The following is a 24,113-nucleotide window of genomic DNA, read 5'->3' as shown; positions in this document are numbered from 1 at the left end:
GAGTTTTAACATATTGATAAGAACTGTTTTCAGGGTTTAAGAGTGTTAGTTTCATCATAACTCCCTTATACCGGGGTGTTGTTGTGTTTGGGTTAAAAGTTAAAATTGAGAAAACCTAAAAAGTAAAAAAAAAAATTCACGTTAGAACTTTTTCTCAGGTGAGCAATCTGGTCCATAGACCTCTATTTCAAATTTGCCCATCCTTAAAATTTTTTATTGAGAAGAAGAATTTGATGTATACAATTTTAGAGCTGAAAAGTTGAAGTTGAAAATATCTAAATTTGAAATACGTGTTTATATATTTCATATTCAAGTTATGATTAGAGTATACATGCATGCGCGGATCTAGAGGGGGGGGGGGTCGGGGGGGTCCCGACCCCCCCCCCCCCCTGGAAAATGAAAATTTATTAAATTTACATAGTAAAATTATCGCGAAAATATGCCTCGGACCCCCCCTGGCAAACACAATTATCCTTCGGACCCCCCCCTGGAAAAATTTTCTGGATCCGCGCATGTACATGTACACAATAAAGGGGTGTGCATAATTTATAGAGTTCAAACAAATCACTGGCTGTTGTTTCATTTTCCTTCGGGGATATACTTCGGCAGTAATATACTGGCCTACCACCGCCATTGAATGACTGTAAAGCTGTAGATATATGAGTCAAAGGTTAATCATACATGTAATTGTTCATTCTTATGACGTTTTGCCACCAACGAAGTTTTTTCAAAGCACAATTGAAAATATAACCCCCCTCTTCTTTTTTTTGGGTCTCTATGTGCCTCACGTAAAGAAAAAAATTGTTGTTGGCATTAGATATTTCATGAGAGTAAAGTTACATGTATTTATACACATTTTCACAATGAATTATATAAATTTTATCGTGCTCTGGTAATTTTTGGGAGAGGGAGAGAGTAAATAAACAGATACCCTCAGGGACGGGTCAATAGTGTAGATGACTTTATGAAGATTACAGAATAAACGATAATTTTAAGACCTTCGAAATTTAAAAGCCTTAATTTTAAGAATACAAATAAAAAAAGTCGTTCTTTTGAAAAACACAACTTACATATCAAGAAATTATAAATAGATCTGGCTCAACTCGTTTATATACCGGTACCACATGGCAGTTTCCCGCCAAATTTTCATAAAAGGGTTTTTAAAACGGTATTTCGATTCAAATACAAGGTACAGTTCCATGGAGTCTGATGTATTTTACATTTTTAAAAAGTGTCATTTTTTAAGTTACAACCCTAAACACCCTCTTAAATTTTTTTTATTCTTTTTGTGGGGGGGGGGGGGGTGTTTTAGTTATATTTAGCTGGTTTAACCCAAAATACAGAGTTAACCTTTTTTATTTGATTAAATAGTTCATGTCTATGGTAATTCATATTTACCTTAACAAAAAAAACTTGGACAACTATGAGTTATTGCATGTGTGCAACAAAAAAGAAATATAATTTTATTTTAATATATTTCAAAATTTGTGGTAAAAAGGGGGATTAAATTTTGAGGTTAAAAGGGGGATTTATTGCGGAAAAGAAACCTTAATGTCTTGCAAGTTATTTAAAGAACAGGTTGAATTTACGACATGTTAAACACATGTCCAATGTATGTTAACATGTGTTTGAAAGGTATGAAGGTTAAGCTGACATGCGTTATTGAAATGTTAAAAGGCATGAACAAATGTTTTACTGAAACAAATAGGTATGTCAGTAAAACATGTACATTCTCAATGGTTCCTAATTGAGAGGGCTCGATGGTCGTGGCCATATTTAGACTGTATTGATCTCCTTTAGAAGAAGATTTCTGTATAAAAATATGGGAAAATACCCAAAGCGAAAAGGAAAATATGGAATTTTTTCTTTACTATATGATTGTCTATCGCTAAACAAACCATATCTTAAAATCTATGGTAGATCTGATTTGTTGACCATTCAGCCTCCTAAAATTCTGCACAATATGTTTGATAACAATTGAACTTGAAATGTAAATCTGCAATACTGAATGGATTTAATTGATGTTCAAATTGATAATTATTTTATGCCTGCTTAAATTACACGAGAATTTAGTGTAAATTTAAGTAATTCTTTATATCAGCTAGTTATGGTCACTATTCTGTATTATTATACTTTCATGTTAAATACTGAAATCTGATTGGCTTAGACGCAGTTGATAATCCGTTCTATCACCCTCAGCGTTAGCAACGCACTTGGAAACGGGTAACACAACGAATTGTTACATGCGCGTAAATTATGCGCGTACGGTTCGCCGTAGAATTCATGTCATTTTTATATAAAAGCAGTAAAATTTTCTCTAAAATTAAAACATTCAGTATAATAAAATAATCAGTGCCTGTTTGGGAGGGTAACTGTTGAAATTGACACCCCTCGAAAACCGTTGTCAACCTTCGCTTCGCGTTGGTTGACAATGGCATTCTCGGGGTGTCAATTTCAACAGTTACCCTCCCAAGCAGGCACTATTTATAAAATAACACATTGCAAATATGAAGTACGGATGCTGGTAGCATAAAATGCAGTCAGTAAATTTCATGCAATCCCAAAATATGTGTTAATTGTGCTAAAATGTTTCAATCCCATATCCAACCATGTCCAACAGTATTTTCTTTGAAAGAGAAAAACGAAGTTATACATTATTCTCATTTACGCTGGTGAGACCAAGTATTTTAAGACGTCCTTGGTCTACTTTTTCAAATTCCTTCACAAATGCAATAAATGTGTTAAGGAATGTGCTTGTTGGAGTGATAAACTTGCATAAATTAAGTTTACATTTAAAAAAAAAAACGAAAGCAAATTTGTGCTTTTGATTAAATCCCACGTTTTCTTTTTGCCTGTGGTTGCTACATTTTAGTAATCATCGAAATTACACTATGGCCCGCCTTCCTTCAAAACATTGAATTCTAATTTTTTATATATATATTAAGGAAGCATTGATCATTGTCAACACTCGACCCTTTCATCCACATGTAAAAGATAATACTACGTATTTGAAATCAATATAAATATTTTTAAGGATGACTTAACCAAGAATGCTTTCTTTTACTCTCTTGTTGTATGATGTATCTTTGCTACAATTATTTTAAAAATATTACGTCCGAGTACCAATAAGGTGTCTGTATTTGGCTGCATTCGTTACATACTGAGAAAGCACTTAATATTGAATCAACAAATCAATATTCAATATGTATATAAAATTATACAGAATTTTGATGTTATTTTAAAGCGTTGTATATAATGTAATTATTGAAAGAGTAGATAATCTAGGTAGATTATATTGATATCTGACGAGATATACTGTTTGATAACAAATACAAATCTCTAAAAATAAAAAAAGTAATTGAAATAGTTTTAGGCATTTTATTGGTAAACCAGACTAGTAGCTACTAGGTACATTTCATAAAAATCAAAGGAATAAAAACAACTCTAAAATAAAAAAAAATACAGATAAAAAACAGCTTCCATAAAAGAAAAATATCACAGATGTGTGTATAAATTATAAACATCAATCAAAATTCTAGAATACATACATGGTATTCTTGAGAAATGCAAAGTTCTGAAAAATAGGCATTGGACCCCTTAAATAAGGACAGATGCGACGTTCTTCGGTTTTAGATAATTTTTCTTAATAGATTATTTCTTCTTTATTTGCATTAAAACCTGTTCATGACCATAAATTCAGGGTACAGTTAGAATATTTTGAATTTTCATTTAATGGATGCAAAATGCAATTGAACGCTAATGAATAAAGTAATAGTATACCCTGATATACCAGTTTGCGTCTTCCCAAAATGATAAGCAGTGAAAATCACGTCAGGCAATAAAATCAAATGAAATTATGTATCAATGATTATCATATAATGATTATAATTTGCATATCATAAAAATATAAAAATGTCATGTTATTGTATTGCACAATCATGTCATATTTATTTGCAAAGAATAAAAATTATTTTAAATGCACAATGTTGAATGATACAAGCATTGTTTTCTGAATGTTAGATGTCAGCAAAATTGCAGAAGAGTATTCCAAATACTGTCCTCACTAGCAGGCAATAGCTATCACCAATAAATCATACTATAAGTCATTAACTGCAGCAGTTATTGAAAGATTCCTAGGGATGCATTAATCAATTTAGGATAATTCAATACTATGTCTTAATCCTTATTTTAAATGACATGACATAAGACAAGATACCATAAAAATCAGACAGGCATTTACTAATGTACAGTGTAAATTGCTATAAAAATTTGTACTGTGCTGCATGTCTTTGAATTTTCTGTCATGAGATGGGTCAGCAGTTTAACCATTTCTTGCTTAACCAATCTTCCTACAATCTTTTTGATTCTTGAGTCAATCGCTTTTTTTACTCTCCTCTGCTTCTTCTAAAAATCCCCAAAGTTGCAATATCTGTAAAATTAATAGGATAAAACAATCAAATAAAAAAAAATAATACTAATTTTATTCTCAGAATGCATCTGAAAGACAATTAAATAAATCATGTATAAATTCACTATTAAAAATGTGTGAAAAAAGATTTCAATAACAAGGTCTATACAAGTACAAAATTAAAACAGCACAATTGCTCTCCTAAGTTTCAACCAATTATAGACATTGAAATCATTTAAATAAGACGTAAATATAATAATAATAATTCAGTTATACAACTTTACTTTGATGTTCACTTTGCAGAGATCATTTTGTTTGCAAAAAACAGATTCTGTAAAGTTCAACACTTGCCTTTTGTAACTGTTGGGCTTGACTAGGGCCGCTCTTCTCTGCCCTTTCTCTGGCCTCCGTGCAGTATTTCTTGGCTTCATCAATGTCCCCTGTCGACAGAGCCAAGCAGTAGGACACCTATAGAAAACAACATTTCAGTTTAATTCCTTACCTCGTTGGAAAAATTCTTACAATCAGGTGTAAAAAGAAACTACAGAGTGCATGTACATGTATGCAAACTATGTTTTATGATATTTCATGACTTCATATATATAACCAATTAGAGAGAGAGAGAAAGAGAGAGAGAGAGCAGACAGGCAGGCAGAGATTCTTACTTTGAAATAAGGATAAGGGTTGTCTATGTCTATTTCTATCCATTGTTTGTAGAGTTCCAGTGATTTGTCTAATATTTTCTCTCTTTCATAACTTTCTGCAGTATTCCTCAGACAATTCTGTTGCAAGAGAGAAAGATTTTGCTTCATTTTTCTAATAAAGTTTACACATCATTTTGCTTCCATTTTTAAACATATTAAAAAAAATTCATATTGTGTCATAAATTATTAAATTTATTTTTAACAAAGTAATAAAAATAGTTTTAACTGACTTTAAAGAAAAAATTTTGTTCATAGCAAGTGCTGTTAATTACAGCATCCAGGGTATTTCAACCTGTGCAAATATTTTCTGGTGATTGCCAGCAATAAAAAATCTAACTTTAAGTAACTTAAAGAATACTTTAAGTAATGTACCTTAATGCACTCCATTTCTGTCTTTGGAAGGTGAGAAAGGGCATTTTCATTGAATTCAACAAACATTTTGGTGCTGAATTTCTCTGTTGTAGCAAACATTCCCAGAATAAAATTCACAAGACTGGTAATGTTATAGATCTCTGGACACACAGAATTGAAGAAATCTATAAGTGCTTGGGAATCCTCAGAGTTTATGAGATTTCGGATTTTATATTCCAGTAGTTTACTATCACTAGGCCATCTAAAACGGGCAATGAAAATTAAAAATACTATTGTGCAAATAAAAACTTTTATCATAATTCTTGCTTCTTTTATAAACATTTTATGCATATTTTTTGTTTTTTGTTTTTGATGTTTAAGCAAACTGCTTACTCCTTAAGAGCCTCGTCAACAGACATGGACCCATCGTAATCGTCATTTTCTTGTGCCTTGTCTCCAGGATTCAGCTTTGTGTTGACCTCCTTAAGAAGTACATAATCTAATGGAGTGACAGCCTTTGTTTTAACTAAGGTTTTGAGAACTTTTCTTGCAACTTCCTCCTGTTTATTTTTGATCAGATACTTTAGTATGTCCATATGGACTAATGGCAGAGTACCATCGATCAGGTGAGAGTTGCCATTTTTCATCTCCTTTTCTAAAAGTTCAACTGGAAAAAAATTGCTTGATACTTAATACTTGACTATGAGGCTTGTTGCTTTAGACACACAGCATAAAACAGATTTAATACTCAAGTTTACTAAATGCATTTGGTATTTTCCCTGTTAACTGTATGTGTATGATCTTGTTAAAAAACAAACACTTATAAATGAGGTATTGTTAAGTATTTCAAAAAAGAGAATTTTACTCACAAAATGGTATGTATAACAATCCCGCTTCTGCCTTTCTATCCAAATTTAGTAAATTCAATATCACATTTTCTTTGCATCTCACATAGACCATATCATTTTCAGGTGTATCATTTCTCTGAAATATAAATGGTACATATCTTGAATTAAGTAAATTTATAATGTGACAATAATATACTTATATATTTTTTTATAAAAAAAATAATTCATACAAGTTGAATAAACATGGCACAAAATTAATTATTCTTAAAATATTAATACAGTATATTTCCATTCTTGAGCTTGCTACATGTACAGTGACTGTATACCAATATCTCGATCATCATGTACCTTGTAGATATCCACTGCTAGCTGATTGTATTGCAGAGCTTTCTCTTCATCCCCCCTCAGTGTTTCAATGACACTCAAGCAGGTGTACGTCTGACAGAGCAGGGGATGATGGTCACCCACAGTGTTTCTCTTCACATCAAGGGACCTAGCATGGATCAGGTAATTCAACGGATGTTATTGTATAGAGTATTTTTATATCATAGTATAGAGTATTTCATCTTTTCATAAATATATATGTACTTTCAATGAAATATTGACTGGAAGCTAGTGGTTAGGAAATGAAGAGGCCCAAGGTCCTAGACAGTCACTTGAGTTTACTATAACCCTTTTAATCAAAGTGGATCCATGCTAGCTAAAATATATGGATTGAAGAGTCAACCATACATTTGTTTAAGCAAAAAAAAATCTTCTAGAATTGGTTTTAGAAACATATCAATTAGGACTTATCATCTGAAAGATTGATCACATAATGGGGAAAGTGAAGGAGGACCCAGGGTCACTTGCTCAGCTTTCACCTCCTCAATGACATAAGCAGCATGAAAGTATACAAAACATGTACAGCATTTTTTTTCAGATATTTCAACTTTATCTTCTGCAATTTGTAATCGAATTGTAGTCTTTATTCATATTGCTCCAAGTTGTGATTGCATTAATGCAATTTTGATTTTTTGATTAAAAATTAAAAGACATGTACATATTATGACATTTGTCTATTTAATATTGTTATTGAGATTTTGTAAAAAATGCAAGAGTGAAAGGTGAGGTGGTGTGGTGATATGACATCTTCAATACCAGTGGCACCTTCCTGCTGGAGAATCTGAGTTCAAAAATTTGAGAAATTCTAACTTATATGAAAGCCATCAATAAATTGAATAAATATAGTGTTGTCGATAGCCATATCATAAAAATATTGCTATCTGAACAAAATAATATGCTAATAAGGAATTTAAAAGTTCGGATTTTAACTAAACATCAAACAGAATTTTTTTTACAATTTAATACACTTGTAACTCTAATAATATTTTATCTATCTTGTTAATGAAAAAAAGATTACATGGTCCTCTTTTAGATATTCTTCAATGATTTACTGTTAACGTATTACAATTGGCTGTGTATTCTATTTAGCATTTTTGGCGGAAAACGGTGTCCGCTAAATCAAGTACATAAAAGTATATAAAATATATAAGAAGAGTAAAAGGTACATTCAGAAATGCGCTAAATCAAATCCACACTAACCTGTTAAAAAATCATATTCCGCCAAATTATCGTATGCGCTAAATATAGTACGTTTACAGTATTTAAAATGCATTTTTTGTCAAAAAACGCATGTTGGGCCACATAAGTCTGTGTTATATACTCACAATTGATAATATTTCTCAGCATCATCCACTCTGTTCAGTCGTCTATGGCATAGTCCCATGTTATTGTACAAAAGTCCCAGATATAAGGGCTGATGGCCATAGTAGACCTCTTTAGTTAACTGTAGGGGGATCAAATTTTTAAATGACTATTTTTATGATACATAACAGTTATCTATGGACTACACAAATCAATATTTTACCAAGTGTTTAAGATACGCTAGTCAAGATTGTTTTTATTTAGTACAAGAATTACTTGTGATATAATTTTTTATTCATTTGTCTCATTTATTGGCACATACTGCATTATTTGTTCTAAAAAATAAATGAAAGTAAAATAGATTTTTTTTCCATCAAATCAAATGAGACAAAACTGTTCAATTTATTCACATTTTTTTTCTATTTGAAACATAGAGTATGTGCAGCTTTGAAAAAATCTACCTTGCTGGTGTACATGAGAAATTTATTCTGAACTGGAGACAAAAGGAAGACAAGATGGAGATGAAAGAACTCTTTGGATTAAGGGCCATCAAATGGAGTAATACTCATTAATTTTCTGATCAGGTGTAAAAATGATTTTAATATGTTTATTGATATTGATAACATTTATTTATTTGTAAGGAAAGTTATGAAAGTATAAGAGTATTTTAATACAAATTTTCAAAAATTAATTTGATAAACAATTATATACAGCTTTAATTAATGTTTCATAAAATCCAAAAACTAAATTGATCTCCAAGTCAGTAGAAATAAAAGATCTGACATTTTAGACCAATGAAACTCTCACCTGAATGGCTTTCTCTAAGCATTTCATTGCTTTGTGATTTTCTCCCATCTCGGTGTAGATATTAGCTAAGTTCATGTGACAAATGGACTCATTATTCTTGTCCTGACCTTTTTCAGAGCACTCCAAAGATTTCTTTAAGTATTCTTCAGCCTTAAAAAAATCAAAATATAACATTGGTACAGTCAACTTTGTAATGGATAAAATTACATGCAAGTACATGTATTATCAATTTGAATTTAAAATTCATTATTTTTATGGAATATGATTATAAATGTACATAGTACAAAATGCATGTGCTGATCATGACTGGATAGATTGATATATATTGTGCAACAACTTGCTTTGAGAAAGTGTTAACTAAATTATAATTCATTTAAACTACTATGTCAAATTGCAGAGCTAACTTTTACTATAAAGAAATTCATTATAAAAGTCTTAAATTTCATCATTTTTCACCTGTGCAAGACTCAAAATCAGTTAAAAATCTCTGTAAAATTGTATATCCAAGTTTGTTATAAACGTAAAATTTTGTAAGGGTTTAATTGTCAAGAATTCTGCCAGGAACTTCAAACAAGAGGCCCAGGGGCCACATTGCTCACCTGAGCAACAACATTATAAAAGTCTTAAATTTCATCATTTTTCACCTGTGCAAGACTCAAAATCAGTTAAAAATCTCTGTAAAATTGTATATCCAAGTTTGTTATAAACGTAAAATTTTGTAAGGGTTTAATTGTCAAGAATTCTGCCAGGAACTTCAAACAAGAGGCCCAGGGGCCACATTGCTCACCTGAGCAACAATATCCTTAACTCTGATCAAATTAGCATTACAGTATCGAAATCAAAATAATGACAACTAATTACAGTAGATCTTGCTAAAAAAAAGTTTTTTTAAATCTGTCGATTTTTATCCACCTATTTTTTTTGTTGTACCTGTAAGAAGATTTTTTTTATTCCTATATACCCCCCTTCCCCACTTTGTGGCCCAACTTTTCTCTAAAGAATCATGGTTTGATCAAAGTTTAATCCGCACAACCTATGCTTTCACACAAGTTACTGCTTTTTCGGACTAAAAACTTCCCCAAAATATTTTTAAAGATTTTCTCTATATATTCCTCTGTAAAAATTCACTCCTCCCCCCCCTCCCCCCATTTGTGACCATGCCATACCCCGTGGACCATGATTTGAAAAAACATAAATCTACACTATCTGAGGATGCTTCCACTCTAAATTGAGCTTTTCTGGCCTAATAGTTTTTGAGAAGAAGATTTTCTCTGTATATTCCTATGTCAAAATTCATTCCCCTTTTGTGGCTCCACCCTACCCCCGGGGAACATGATTGGTATAATTTTGAATTTTCACTACCTGAGGATGCTTCAATACAAGTTACAGCTTTTCTGGCCTAATAGAGAAGAATATTTCTGAAAAATACATGTACCAACAAATTTTCAACAATTCTAAATTATCTCCCCTTGAAAGAGGGTGCGGCCCTTCATTTGAATCAACTTGAGTCCCCTTTACCTAGTGATGCTTTGTGCCAAGTTTGTTTGAAATCCTTCCAGTGGTACTTGAGAAGAAGATGAAAATGTGAAAAGTTTACAACAATGACAACGCCAACACTGACAGACAACGGACAAATTTTTATCATAAAAGCTCTCTTGAGCTTTCAGCTCAGGTGAGCTAAAAACTTCATTATATTCCAGATTTTGCTATTTCCGTGTTCGTACTAAAAGAGTTTTACTGTATTGGTCTAGTGGTCACTGTTTTAACAATTCAGAATCTACAGTATTTATGGATGCTTTTATAGTAATCTCACAATTTGTAGCATTGTAGTTCATGAGAATATTTTTAAACATTACCTCTAAATATTTACATCTTCATCTGTCTTTCTGTGATAGCATTAGGAATCAATTTTGAACCCTAAAACCCAATAACTTCATAAAACATGAGCGACACAAAATGGGCATGTCTTATAGCATAACCGAGAAAGGGTATTGGCTGCGCGTAGTAATACTTAGTATGTGCTACATAGAAAAAAAGTGGTTTTAAAATAATGTTGTTTTAAAGTGTACAAATTGGGGATAACATAAATATATGTAATAAGGAATCATTCTTTGAATATTATGAATTATGATATTAAGGAATAAGGAATCATTTTTTGAGTATTATGAGGTCATAATTTTGGTTGGAGCATGGTCAAATCTATCATAAAGCCCTTCGGGCTTTATTGGATTTGACCGACCGAAATTATCACCTCATAATACTCAAAAAATGATTCCTTATTCCTTAAATAATTCTATGCTTAAGTTAGAATTCCTCTTGGGACCCCAGTATGAGAATGGTTTTAACAATTTAGAATCTACACAATCTCAGGGTGATTGCTTATAAAAATCACAATTTGTAGCATTGTAGTTCTTTAGAAGATTTTTTAACATTTCTCTTATACATTTCTGTGTTAAAATTGGGCCCCAGTATTAGTCTGGGGGTCACAATTTTTACAATTTAGAATCTTCTCTATAAATAAATGCTCTGGTGTAATTATTAGCATTTCTGGTACAGTAATTCTTTAGAAGAAAATTTTTTAAGCATATTCTTATTTTCACTATTTCGCAATTATCTCCTTTTGAAAAAGAGTTTTGCCCTTTATTTTAACAATTTAGATTCCCCTTCCCATAAGAATGCTTTATTCTGGCTAAATTTAGTCCAATGGTTCTTTAGAAGAAGTCAAAAAATGTGAAAAGTTTACAGACAGATGGATGGATGGACAGATGGATGGAGGACAGACAATAGCTCACTAAAAAACAACAAAATGGTAAATGTTGACAATGAACACTAAAAATATTTTTTTCTTTTTTCTGGATTATAGCCAGAATTGTGACATTAATTTCTGCACATTTTTAAGAGGGCCAGTATATAAACTTGAATCTGTAATTACATCTACCAACATACTGAAATCAAAAGCAGCCTGAAATAAATGTAACTTAACAAGTTTTTATTCTGACCTTCATGTAATCACCAATAATGAGGTAATTTGTTCCAATTCCATTGTAAGAGTTTCCTAAACGTTCCAAGTCCTCAGGACATGCATTCTTTAAATCTGGCACTCTTCTGTAGAAGATTAATACATTTTATAGGCCTATGATTTGCAGCACTCACCTGCACAAGTCATATGATGCTGGACAGGTATGTATACATATGATTCTAAAATTCTATCTTTTCTCTATGTTTTTTATAAGGTCAGCAGAATCTTTACAGGAGTTTAAGAACAAACATTGGACACTACAAATTTGAGACCATCTTATTTTTTCTTAAGCTTGTAACTTTAATAAAAATATTTTAAAATGTATATATCTATAATCCCAAAATCATATTGTAAACTAAAAAGTTTTTAAAATTAAGGTGGCATGGAACACCAATGGAAATTAAAGGAAATACAATTTTAAAATTCTTACCTTTCTATGTCCTTTAAAACTTGCAGGTGAATATCTAAACTTTTCTGGAGCTTGCTATTATTATGGTAAGTGGTTGCCAGTTTATACATTGCTGATTCTCTATTTAAACTCTCTTTCATGTTCACTTCATTGACCTTAAATTATGAAAGATCTTATTCAGAATTTTAAATCAATTTGGCCATACTGGTATTGCACATGTGAACAAAATCACAAATTGGCCTAAATTCTGTTGCAAGATACATACAAATGTTATAACTCAAACTGAACCTTTAAAAACTGTTTTCACTTACATTTTGGTCTTCCATGTGCAAAAGCCTTAACAAGACTTTTTCACAACCATCAAAGTGATGAACATAATCCAACAAATTAAAGATGTCTAATAGATTATCCATAACCTAAGAATAAAGCATACATGCTTGAATTTACTACATATGAACTGGTCATTGGTAATTACCTGTGTAATTAAAGCCAACACATTGCTACCAAGAGGAAAAATTGCACAAATATATTCATTGATGCATTCTATGGTTACAAAAAAGATATTTTGTATCAGAGAAAGTTGTGATAGGAAAAATAGAGAATACAACTATATAGTTATCAGCAAAGAACTGATAAAGTTAAACATCAAGTTAAAACTTTGTTCTATGCACACCAGACTCCCTGGGGTCTGTTGATGGATGGTGCCCTCTTCCTGCTGGACGATGTACACGTCAGCCACCTGTACATCGACTGCTGTCAGATACCTCTCAGTGATCTGTCTCCAGCCATAGCCAGTGCTCTCCCATAGGTCATACAACTCTGTCAGGTACTGCTTCTCTCTGTCAAAATAATAACAGGTTCTTCTCTATAAAACTTTCACTCATGTCTGATAGAGGATTGGTCCTCCTATAGCTAAACTCTGCTTCAAGGTCAATACAATGTACCAGCTAGTACATTCCCACATTAATCAATGGGTTAAACCACTTTAAAAAAAAAACTAAGCAAGCATTTTTACATGTAATTTGAATAAAAGTAGAATCAGTTTGATAAGGATCTTACATTAAGCAACTCAACACTGAGAGATGTGTTAAAGTATTGGCTAGGTTTGGTGAATCATTCAAAGATTGATAAGCAAAGGGTAGCTCCAATGAAACTCTGGCCAGGTCATTGTTTTTACAAGAGGATTTCAACTTTGGAAGTCTCTGTAAAATCAATCAGAGCATGCTTGTATCAAAAAAGTCAATTGCCAGTAATGCATTATTAATACATGAATTTGGTATTTTTAAAATCAAATTCATTTACAATATTTTTTGTTTCAGCTGTTTAATCATAAACTAGTGGATTACCTGCATTTGTTCCTCAAAATAATCTGCGATGAGCTGTGTGTACTTTTTCCTGTCAAATTCAGGGAAAGTAAACCTTTAAGAAAATCTCTTTCGAATAGGATACTTCTTTTTTTTTTTTAATGCAATGTTCAAGATTCTATACTTAATTAAGGTAAGAATTTTTGTATGAACTGTCTACTTGTCAAAGTAATATACCTTATGGTTTCAACTGATAAGTACTTTCTTTCAACTGCATCCTTCAGTTCTTGAAAACCAAACCTTGAAGGTAAATCATATTTATGTTTAATAAGTTATGTTGTCATGGGTACCCAAATATCTGTACATTCTTTTGATATCCCTTAAGGTACCTCACTACATCATGACTTATACTTTCTAAGACATTACATCACAAGAAATGTTTTGTTAAACTGTTTCTATACATGTACTATGTATTGATTGTATTGATCATAGCTCAGTTGCTTAAGTGTCTGGCTTGTGATCCTCCTACACTGTATCATCTGAGATCATAGAATTCGAATCCACCTGGGGCTTTTGTTTATATTTACTGAATAAATTTTTTAAAATCAAAATTTATCACTCAAAATTGCATAGTTTTTAGCCTATTTGACTAATATACTTCAATATTCATCCTACTATTTCCTGCTGATTTGAAAAACTATTTCAATGAAATTTTCAAGATGTATTGAGCTACTTAAAGCATGATCTTGGAGATTTCACATAATGGAAAAGACTGTTAGGTGTTATATATGTAATTTACTTAATAAGTCCTCCTTGGTTTAAGAGATACATATTAATGGAGAAGAAGAATGGTGACCAGACATGAGAGGGGATGTTAAACATGTTGACAATCTCAGCTTCTGACATTCCTTGTCTGGACAGGAAGATAACACAGGTCACCTGATATAAACAGAGGACCAAGGTTAATCAACACAAAAATAAATTGAAGGGTCAACTTTACATAACAAACTCAATCAACATTTAATTGATTGGCTACATTTTCCACAGGAACTACAATATAATCAGTACCTGTTCAACCAGGTTTCCTTCATAGCCACTCTCTTTGTTGTCATCCTCTAGTCTCTCCAAGACTTTTTCAAACAACTCATCAATACTAAAAAATTCCAATTGAAGAGAAACATTGCAATAATTACAAGCATTTTATTTAATGTAATTTAATACTGCAGACAGGATTATTTTCACTCTGTTTTTTTGCCCTATATTCTATAAAATTAATGCAAACGGTTTCATCCCATCTTGAATTTACCCAGATACAATTTTATGATAGATACTCGATCTTTCTAATAACACAGTAAATAAAAAAATGTTTTGATTTCACCCAGTTTATATTTGCCAGCTGACTTTTATTATGGTGAAAAGAAGCAAAAAATAAACAGGGCAAATATTGCCCTGTATACAGTAAGAATATAATTCGTTATACCATTATATCATACTAATTACAGATCAACATTTATTTGTTAAACAGTTCAAATCAGTAATCATTATCAAACTTTAATGAGAGATAAGCTGGAAATAATAGAATACTGTAAACCAACTTTTATTCACAACAACATTATTTCATGATTTTACTGAACACAAACTGGTTCACAATGACTAATTTTTGTGAGTTATCTAATTAAAGACCTGTGTTGTTATTACAACCATACGACAAGGGCTGGTTCGCGGTGAGAAATATTTGCGATGACGATGCTCTTGCGATCCTCGCAAAAAAATTTTCACTCACGATTAAAAGTTGGTTTACAGTATTCAACACTACTAACATCCAAACCCACTCCACTTATCAACTGAGGTCCGAGTTTTTTGTTTATTAAAAGCAACTCATAATTCAACTCTATTCATAGAAAACATAATTTAATACCTTTCACATTTCACCAGGGAGTCTATTTTCTGATCCAGGAGACGAAAGTATCCAAACACAATTAGCTCCTTTAAGAAAAGACAGAAAATAACGCTTAACAGTGTCCTCCAACTTAGCCAACATTTTAAGAATGTGATGGCTAAGATACCCATGGGGTATACAGGTATAGAGAACAATTATTATATAGATTTTAATTTTAGGTAAGCTGTAGCCATAAAACTATTGTTTGATTTAAATGGAGGTGGCATGAACTTTTGTTAGGGCATTGTGTTTTATCTTACATTCAGCAAAACCTTCAGGTAACGAGGGTTCTCGGCAGCAGCAGTCTCTACAATTTTCTTCATTTGAGAGGGAGATAACTCTTTTCCTCGCTCCAATAGAGTTTTCTACAAAAAAAAGCACACACATTTTAAAAACATGTACAAATTTAAAATTCAAGTACATTCAGAATACATACAGAGGTTCAGTGCTTACAGTGTGAAAATCTGCACACAGTCATTCTTTACATTGTAAATAATGATATCACTCTAGATAACACAATCAATTCAGATATATATTTTCACTGCTGGAGTTTTTCCCCTTTAACCTTCACTAGTGCAAAATGCATTAAAACTAATTTTAAATTGATGTGGATTTACAGACCTTGGCAAATTCCTGTCGCATTTCCTCAGACATCTCCTGGATTTCCATTTTATTAAATGATCTTTTAGAGAGCTCATCCAAAATTTCTGGCTGTGAAGAATTAGCTGATACTATCACTATTGTTCCTTCTGGAAGTTTGTGAGGAAGCCAAAATAGCACCTTCAGTGTGAAAAAAAGGTAATGAATTAAATCTGCAAAGAAGCTAGTGGCTGTGAACTTAAGAGTATTTTAGAGTAATCTGTTGAGTAAAATTAGCACGTGCAGTGCTCAGCTAATTTACAGAATGAATCTTCCAACAAAATTTTTCAAAATAAAAAAAAAAATACATGTGTATTTAAAAAGTGGTCCCTTCAATACTTTGTGAGCATATAGTAAGGTTTGTGGAATATCACACAACTGGAATTTTTCTGTAGGTGTAAATTTTTGGTCTTTGATTCCAGGACCATATTCAAGGTACAATTATTGTTTGCTTTTTCTGAATTGATGACATATTTTTCTGCGATTAGAATATTTGCATTTTGGAAGATACTGTTTAATTTACCAAAAAATAGTACAATGCAGAGAAACTAAGTTTAAGATTTGATTCAAATCTACTGACCTCCTCTGTTCTTTTTGCCTTTGATGCTTTTTCTACTCCATCAATTATAACGATGCATTGCTTTCCTTTGCTCTGAATTTTACTAATGGCGGCTGCAAGCTGATTTATAATGTCTCTCACATCTTGCACTTCTGCCTCCTTCTGGGACTTTTTCTCCTCTTTTCCCTCCATCACATCTGAGGCAAACTCCAATTCCTCTGTAAGCCTTTGCAAAATTTGGTCTGGACCTTTAAAGTAAGGTAAAAGATTCAAGGAGAAGTGCTTATTTATATTTGCAATGATTGAGACTTTAGTTAAACTGCCTTTTTTTTATAGTTTTTACAACATCTCTGAAATATACAAGATCTTGAAATGATCAAATTATTCCGAAACAAGATACAGCAATCTACGGAAGCCTGTTGGTGCCACGTAGGAAAAATATTTTATCTGGCGGCTGCCAGATAATTATTTGGCGGCCTCCACATAATTTTCTGGCGGCCCCCACATAATTATCTGGCGGCCGCCACATAATTATCTGGCGGCCGCCACATAATTATTTGGCCGCCGCCACATAATTATTTGGCGGCCGCCAGATAAAACTTGGCTTCCTGATGCGCGCGCATGTTTTAATGGGAGCTTTTTAGGGAGTTGTGGATACACTCTAATTTATTAGTTTTATTAATTTTTTCTGAAACTTGACATTAAATATCAATTGAAGAGCTTAGGATTTTGAAAAACTGGTTGAGTTGAATGTATAGAAGACTTTGTTGTTAGAATCTAGAATGAATTTTATATTACTTTGTGTCTTGTATTATACATGTATGTTGTAAAACATGGTATTTTAGAGTTGATTCTGAACTTTTAAAACTGAACTAAACACCCGTTCAGGAAATCTTAACATTAAAAAACCTTAATTTGAGAGGAATTTTATGTAAACATGTATAAGTAAAGGAACGCACTGCCTTCTATATGTTTTAATTTTAGTATAAGAATTTACCAACGCAGATTAAAGTCAGCTTTATTGACCACGACAGCTAGTACAGGCATATTATCACGAGAGCAGATCCATCTATGATTTTATAAGGATAAACTAGGATAAGTGTGTACTAGCATTCGTGGCCTTAAAAATGAAACTATTTAACTGACTGTGTTATTCCAAATCACAAGAAAGGCAGTACAATAAAAAGACCGTGATCGGCCACAGTCTCTCTGGGTAAATCAAAGTACTGAGAGTACTGAAAGGCGGGGGTCTTGAAAGTTTGAATTTGTAATTGTTCACGTTTTCCTCCATTATGTTTCAAAAAATTATGAGTCTGAATTAGTTGCTTCAATCTACATGTAGTATGCTAAAGTTACAAATGTTTTAGGACATTGTCATTTCAGGGATCTTTGTCCTTTAAATACACCCTCGTTTATTAAACGCACAATTTAATGCGTGTCTTGGAAAAATGAACTTCAAATTGTTCGAGAAGCTACAATAAATGATTTGTAAATCAGATTTTAAAACTATGATAAAAACTTACTTTTTTTCTTCTTAAAATTAAAATAAGTCCTATTCATTTACATGTACTACCACACAATAAATTAAAAATTTTAAACATAACAACCATGCATTATCTCTGAATTCATAGTTCTAATATTGGTGCGAGATATTTATCAATGGGAGAAAGATCAGCTGAGTTTCTGGTGAGAGGCATTAAGATATTGATGAAGAATTCTTTTAAATTATGAATATGACTGGTTTTGTCCGTTATAAAGTATAGAAAATGTCTCATAACATTAAAACAAATTACATGATTGTATATTCCAACTAAGCCGGACAACATGAACATTAACATTTAACATGATTCTTCAATCGATAAGATTGTATATATCAATTAATCTATTGGTCACCCAAAATGTATAATCTATATAGATTTTGCTTACAATGTATTGTTCAAAATATAAATTCAGTTTAATTAACTAAAGAGTCAATGAACGAGAAGGCAAATTCAAACTTGTTTTTATTTTCTATGTACAAATTGTTTTATAGAGATGAACAGCAGTCATAACACGTGTTAACTGGAAGCAAATGAAAAGCCTATTTAATATGTAGGACATCTGTGTATTTTAACCTCGGCTCGCGCATGAAGTTCGGTTATGGTGGCATATCTCTGCCCCTTGTGTGCAAGTTATTTTTCTATCAAATATGTGTCGACATGCAAGATAAATATGTTGACATGCAAGAAATTGCAATCTGATATGAATTATACAAAATCTCAAAAAATCGACCACCTGTAACATCCAAGATGCTAGATGCTATCTTTTCTATGTCAACATGCATCTTATTTATGTTAACATGCAAGATAAATATGCTGACATGCAACTTATTTATGTCGACATGCAACTTATTATTGTCGATATGCAAGTTATTTATGTCGACATGCGAGATGAATATTTCAACATGCAACTTAGTTATGTTTACATGCGAGATAAATATGTTGACATGCAACTTATAAGTTGCATGTCAATATAACTAAGTTGCATGTTGACATAAATATGTTGCATGTCAACATATTCATCTTGCATGTTAACTTAACTAAATTGCATGTTGACATAAATAAGTTGCATGTCGACATAAAGAAGTTGCATGTTAACATAAATAAGTTGCATGTTGACATCAATAGGTAGCGTATCTAGCTTCTTGGATGTCACATGTTGGTGATATTTGAGATCTTTTATAATTCTTATTTGATTGCAGTTTTCTTGCATGTCAACATAGTTATGTTGCATGTTGACAGTAACTATTTGCATGTCAACATATTTATGTTGCATGTCAACATAATTAAAAGAAAAATAACTTGCACACAGGGGGCAGAGATATGCCACCATATACTTGGAATAATCTTATTGTAAAAAAGAAATATTTCTAACGTTAGATGCCTGTGTTTGTAATCGGTATACAAATGTTAACTTTGTTCCATAATTCAACAGTTTGAGAGTTTTCGGAGTTTCCATAAACCTTGTATAACAGATACCGTCCAACTAATAGATTTTCCCTTTGATCACTAAATTAATAAATATAACGATTTAAATTATATACCTAAATATAGTTGTTTTGATTTTCCCGGTTAGTTGTAGTTTTTTAAAAAATGTCTTATTTTACATAATATACCGTTGTGTCAATTTTCTACAATTATGAAGAACAGTCCCGGTCGGGATTTAGCAAAATTATAACAAAGTATCAGGCAATTGCAAAAAGCCGAACTTAAGCATACTACATGTAGATTGAAACAACTAATTCAGACTCATAATTTTTGGAACATAATGGAGGAAAACGTGAACAATTACAAATTCAAACTTTCAAGACCCCTGCCTTTCAGTACTCTCAGTACTTTGATTTACCCAGATCACGGTCTTTTTATTGTACTGCCTTTCATGTGATTTGGAATAAGAGTTTAACAACACAGTCAGTTAAATAGTTTCATTTTTATGGCCACGAATGCTAGTACACACTTATCCTAGTTTATCCTTATAAAATCATAGATGGATCTGCTCTCGTGATAATATTGCCTGTACTAGCTGTCGTGGTAAATAAAGCTGACTTTAATCTGCGTTGGTAAATTCTCATACCAAAATTTAAACATATAGAAGGCAGTACGTTCCTTTACTTATACATGTTTACATAAAATTCCTCTCAAGTTAAGGTTTTTTAATGTTAAGATTTCCTGAAAGGGTGTTTTAAGTTCAGTTTTAAAAGTTCAGAATCAACTATAAAATACCATGTTTTACAACATACATGTATGCATAATACAAGACACAAAGTAATATAAAATTCATTCTAGATTCTAACAACAAAGTCTTCTATACATTCAACTCAACCAGTTTTTCAAAATCTTAAGCTCTTCAATTGATATTTAATGTCAAGTTTCAGAAATAATTCATAAAACTAATAAATTAGAGTGTATCCACAACTCCCTAAAAAGCTCCCATTAAAACATGCGCGCGCAACAGGAAGCCAGGTTTTATCTGGCGGCCGCCAAATAATTATGTGGCGGCCGCCAGAAAAGTATGTGGCGGCCGCCAGATAAAATATTTTTCCTACGTGGCACCAACGGGCTTCCGTAGCAATCAGATGAGAATAGAAAATCAACAGAATAATTCATGTCTAAAAAAACTAGATGTGTCCTAACGCCACAAATGCCCCCGCAGGGGGCCAAAATTCAAATGCCAAATTTAGTATAAGGATTGATTGATTGCTGAATAAATTTAAATCCCTCAAAATTACTCATTAATTTTATTCTTAAGTTCAAGAGGCACAACTCTGTCAAAAATCATTAACCCTGAACTAAATTCAAATTCAACCTGTATATTCCTATAACACATCAATATATCAAATTTGAGTACGAGTAAAAGTTCAATATGTGCAAATGTTATTGAGATAATGATAGGAAAGTAAATTTCCAATTTTTTTTTTTAAGTTCAAGTGGCATAACTCAAAGTAAAAAATCATCTAACCAAAACTATATTCAAACTCAACATGTGTATTTATAAGATACATCCATGTACATGTATCAAATTTGAGTTGAATGTGTGCAATGGTTGTTGAGATAATGATCGGAAAGTGAATGATGATAGAATGACAGAAGGATGGAATGATGGAACAGGGTATGTCCCGTCCATTTTATGGCGACAGGATGCATAAATGCTTAAACAGATAATTGAGTTACAGACAAATTTCACAGAGATCTGACCACTGACCTGAGCTTTCCTCAGCTTGTCCCACACAGTGATAGGCCACTGAAAACTGACTTCTGTACTCCAACTTCACCCGAGAGATGAACACACTGAGCAAAGTGGATTTCCCAATTCCTGAGGACCCAGTAACTAAAAGGGGGGAAGGACACTCTACAATATAATGTAAAACTTTTAAAAATAGTAGTATAAAAATAACGATTATCAATTCATTGTAATCTTTAAAAAGATATCCAAATCATAACCACCTGTTTCTTTCTTCATTGTATTTTCCAAGTTAATGTTATATTGTCCCTCTGATACTCATATATATGTATACCTTCATTTAACAAGTTCAGAAGAGACCTGATGTTTTTGTCTCCCACTCCATACATCTTATGTCTGCTGGCCAGGAAGGCATCGTGCTGAGCCAGCAGCTTGCTTCTCTTGGTCTCCGTTGTTACTGTTTGAAGCTCTGGTAGAACATTGTTCAGAAACTTCCATATTGCATCAAACATTAGCTTGGCTCCCTAAAATGGAGCAAAAATGCATAATTTTTTTTCTCCAATTACATTTTCCAACAGTTTCAGGAGGCAGTTTATTAACTATTAATATATAGAGTTGAACAATAAATGATTTAGTGGCAACTCAATTTCAAAAATCAAACTTTTTTTATCATTATAATTTATATTTTGATCATTTTTTATTAGTTTTTCAATGACTTGAAAAAAAAAGATTGATAAACTATGAATAAATATATAAATGAATAGCTTAATACCTCCAAAGGATCTGGATAACTAAGATGCACTCCATAAGTCTAATGAACAATAAATAAATAAATAAATAAATAAATCATCAAAATTCATTATACATGTTTTCTAGACATAATTTATTAAACAACTGAAGGCATGAAACCATTCATATTTCAAAATTCAAATATTCAACAAAGGAAGCTCTCTCTCTCTCTCTCTCTCTCTCTCTCTCTCTCTCTCTCTCTCTCTCTCTCTCTCTCTCTCAACATACTGTAATTAATACATGTATATCCTTCTTTTTGATATTTCTTATTGTACCTTTTCCTTGGTCTGATCACATCGCAGTTTTATGTCCTCCATTAGCTTGGTGGATTGATCACTCTCCGCTGAGTATTTGAATATTTGCTTCTTGTCTCCCTTTTCTTGTGCCTTCTCTCTTTCTTTGTCATCATACGACTTAGAAATTCATACACAAATGATTTTATCATTTACTGATACAAAGAAGGCAAAATTTTGTGGGTGTTCTAAGCAATTGTATGCTAAAGTTATATAAAATGAAATCTACGGTGACCCAAAAATAACAGGAGATCTTAAATATACCAATATATAAGATTTTAGCAAAGGATTAAAGTGTGTTCATACAAATGTCAGATGGCCTGATTATGGTTACACAAAATGTTGATGTTGTTTATAATGTACCTTATCCCTGAAGCAAATAACAGCTGGTAGAGCACCTGGGTTGTTGAGATGACCATGTAAGAACTCTAACTCAGTGACACTTTTGTCTCGGAAATTTTCCAGCCAAGGATATCTTCCCAAGGCATTATCGAAATTGTCTTGCAGGTTGTCATCATCTCTTCCATGCCAGCCATAGCGCTGATTAATGATTATATTGTTAAAATTAAATTCACAAAATAATATCAATTTATATTTCTTTATCACTTGATAAAGGGTCACATCAATATACATATATGAAATAAATTGATATGCTAGGAAATAGCTAGGTGTATACTTGTGATTCTACATCATTTGCCAATAAAATGAAAAAGGGGAAACTAAAAACAACATATACACTAAATTGGAAAGTCATTTTATACTGAAAAGCTTGTAATAATGTTGATATGTGTGGGAGGGGCCCAATTAAGATGTGTTATTAGTACATTTGTATTTAAGCCATAAAATCACTGACTAAATATATAAACTTTTTTTTATTTTCTAGTGCAAATGTTGTTGTAGTATATACTATTTTGAACAACAATAATTTTTACAATGTAAAATAATAAGGACATCTAAACGAATCGGGCTCGACGTTCTAGGATTGTTTACATTCGATACCACAGTTCGTTTGCATTTAATTAATAAGAATTTCAGCCAAATTGTTAAAATACGTGCATTGCGATTGCTAATTTTATGTTACAACCTGTCCAAAAAATCCAGCGAAAAAGTCGGATCGGTCTAACTCTCGCAGACAGATGTTAATAACTTGAGAATTGGAGGAAGCCTCGGAGGTGATGCCCCATCTCATGTCTACAGCGACGAAATTCACACCGTACTGGCTACAGAAATGTTGGATTTGGGGGAAGTACTTCCTCGTTAATTCCTCTCTTTCGTCTTCCATTCCTCCGAATGGAGATGAGAAGAATATTCGACATGTCTGGGGATCTTTCAACTTAAAGTTTGACATGGCCTGGCATGCGTGTGTTTGTTTTCAAACAGTTTAGACTTCGAGCCCGATTATTATAGTAGCCACACTTTACAAAAGTTATGTCCCTTGACCACCATCTTTAGGGAAAACCCTATAGGTCTCACAGTAGCCTTTGTAGTTTAGAAGTTTGTAACTTTGTCATTTGACAATAAAATTCTGTTTCCGTTGTGTATTTTGATTGCCCCAGGATGGGGCAACCCACACATCAAAGGAATAATTTAAATTCAAAGGACGCCCAAATGTTTGTTAGCATAAAGAAGGAAAAAGTTT

The 24,113-nt window shown here is 32.2% G+C and overlaps 1 protein-coding gene across 1 annotated transcript; it reads right to left on the bottom strand.

Moving 5' to 3' along the window:
• Positions 1-4,699: 4,699 nt before the first annotated feature.
• LOC105335734 (TPR repeat-containing protein DDB_G0287407) lies at positions 4,700-23,883 on the bottom strand. The gene is made up of 27 exons (XM_066079976.1): positions 23,559-23,883; positions 22,838-23,014; positions 22,457-22,594; positions 22,165-22,203; positions 21,727-21,916; positions 21,414-21,560; positions 16,695-16,921; positions 16,097-16,255; positions 15,736-15,840; positions 15,455-15,522; positions 14,605-14,689; positions 14,336-14,475; positions 13,774-13,836; positions 13,579-13,627; positions 13,292-13,434; positions 12,906-13,071; positions 12,544-12,648; positions 12,254-12,387; positions 11,804-11,909; positions 8,805-8,954; positions 8,021-8,139; positions 6,660-6,804; positions 6,333-6,447; positions 5,857-6,130; positions 5,485-5,725; positions 5,074-5,190; positions 4,700-4,876 (listed from the first exon to the last, which is right to left on the bottom strand). The coding sequence occupies exons 1-27, from the start codon at positions 23,820-23,822 to the stop codon at positions 4,715-4,717; spliced, it is 3,828 nt and encodes a 1,275-aa protein (XP_065936048.1). The 5' UTR covers positions 23,823-23,883; the 3' UTR covers positions 4,700-4,714.
• Between the last annotated feature and the right edge of the window lie 230 nt (positions 23,884-24,113).

Source organism: Magallana gigas, chromosome 3 (genome assembly GCF_963853765.1).
Source record: "Magallana gigas chromosome 3, xbMagGiga1.1, whole genome shotgun sequence".
NCBI classification, from domain to species: Eukaryota; Metazoa; Mollusca; class Bivalvia; order Ostreida; family Ostreidae; genus Magallana; species Magallana gigas.
The sequence above is the reverse complement of the archived record's forward strand: the minus strand, read 5'-3'. Positions and strand labels throughout refer to the sequence as shown.

Excerpts from the sequence above, each read along its gene's own strand:
- LOC105335734 (XM_066079976.1), bottom strand. The coding sequence starts at position 23,822 with ATGTCAAACTTTAAGTTGAAAGATCCCCAGACATGTCGAATATTCTTC. Across the intron at positions 15,841-16,096 it reads TGCGACAGGAATTTGCCAAG|AAAACTCTATTGGAGCGAGG; the intron begins GTCTGTAAATCC and ends TTTTTTTTGTAG. Across the intron at positions 12,649-12,905 it reads AACAGACCCCAGGGAGTCTG|GTTATGGATAATCTATTAGA; the intron begins GTGTGCATAGAA and ends CTTTATTCTTAG.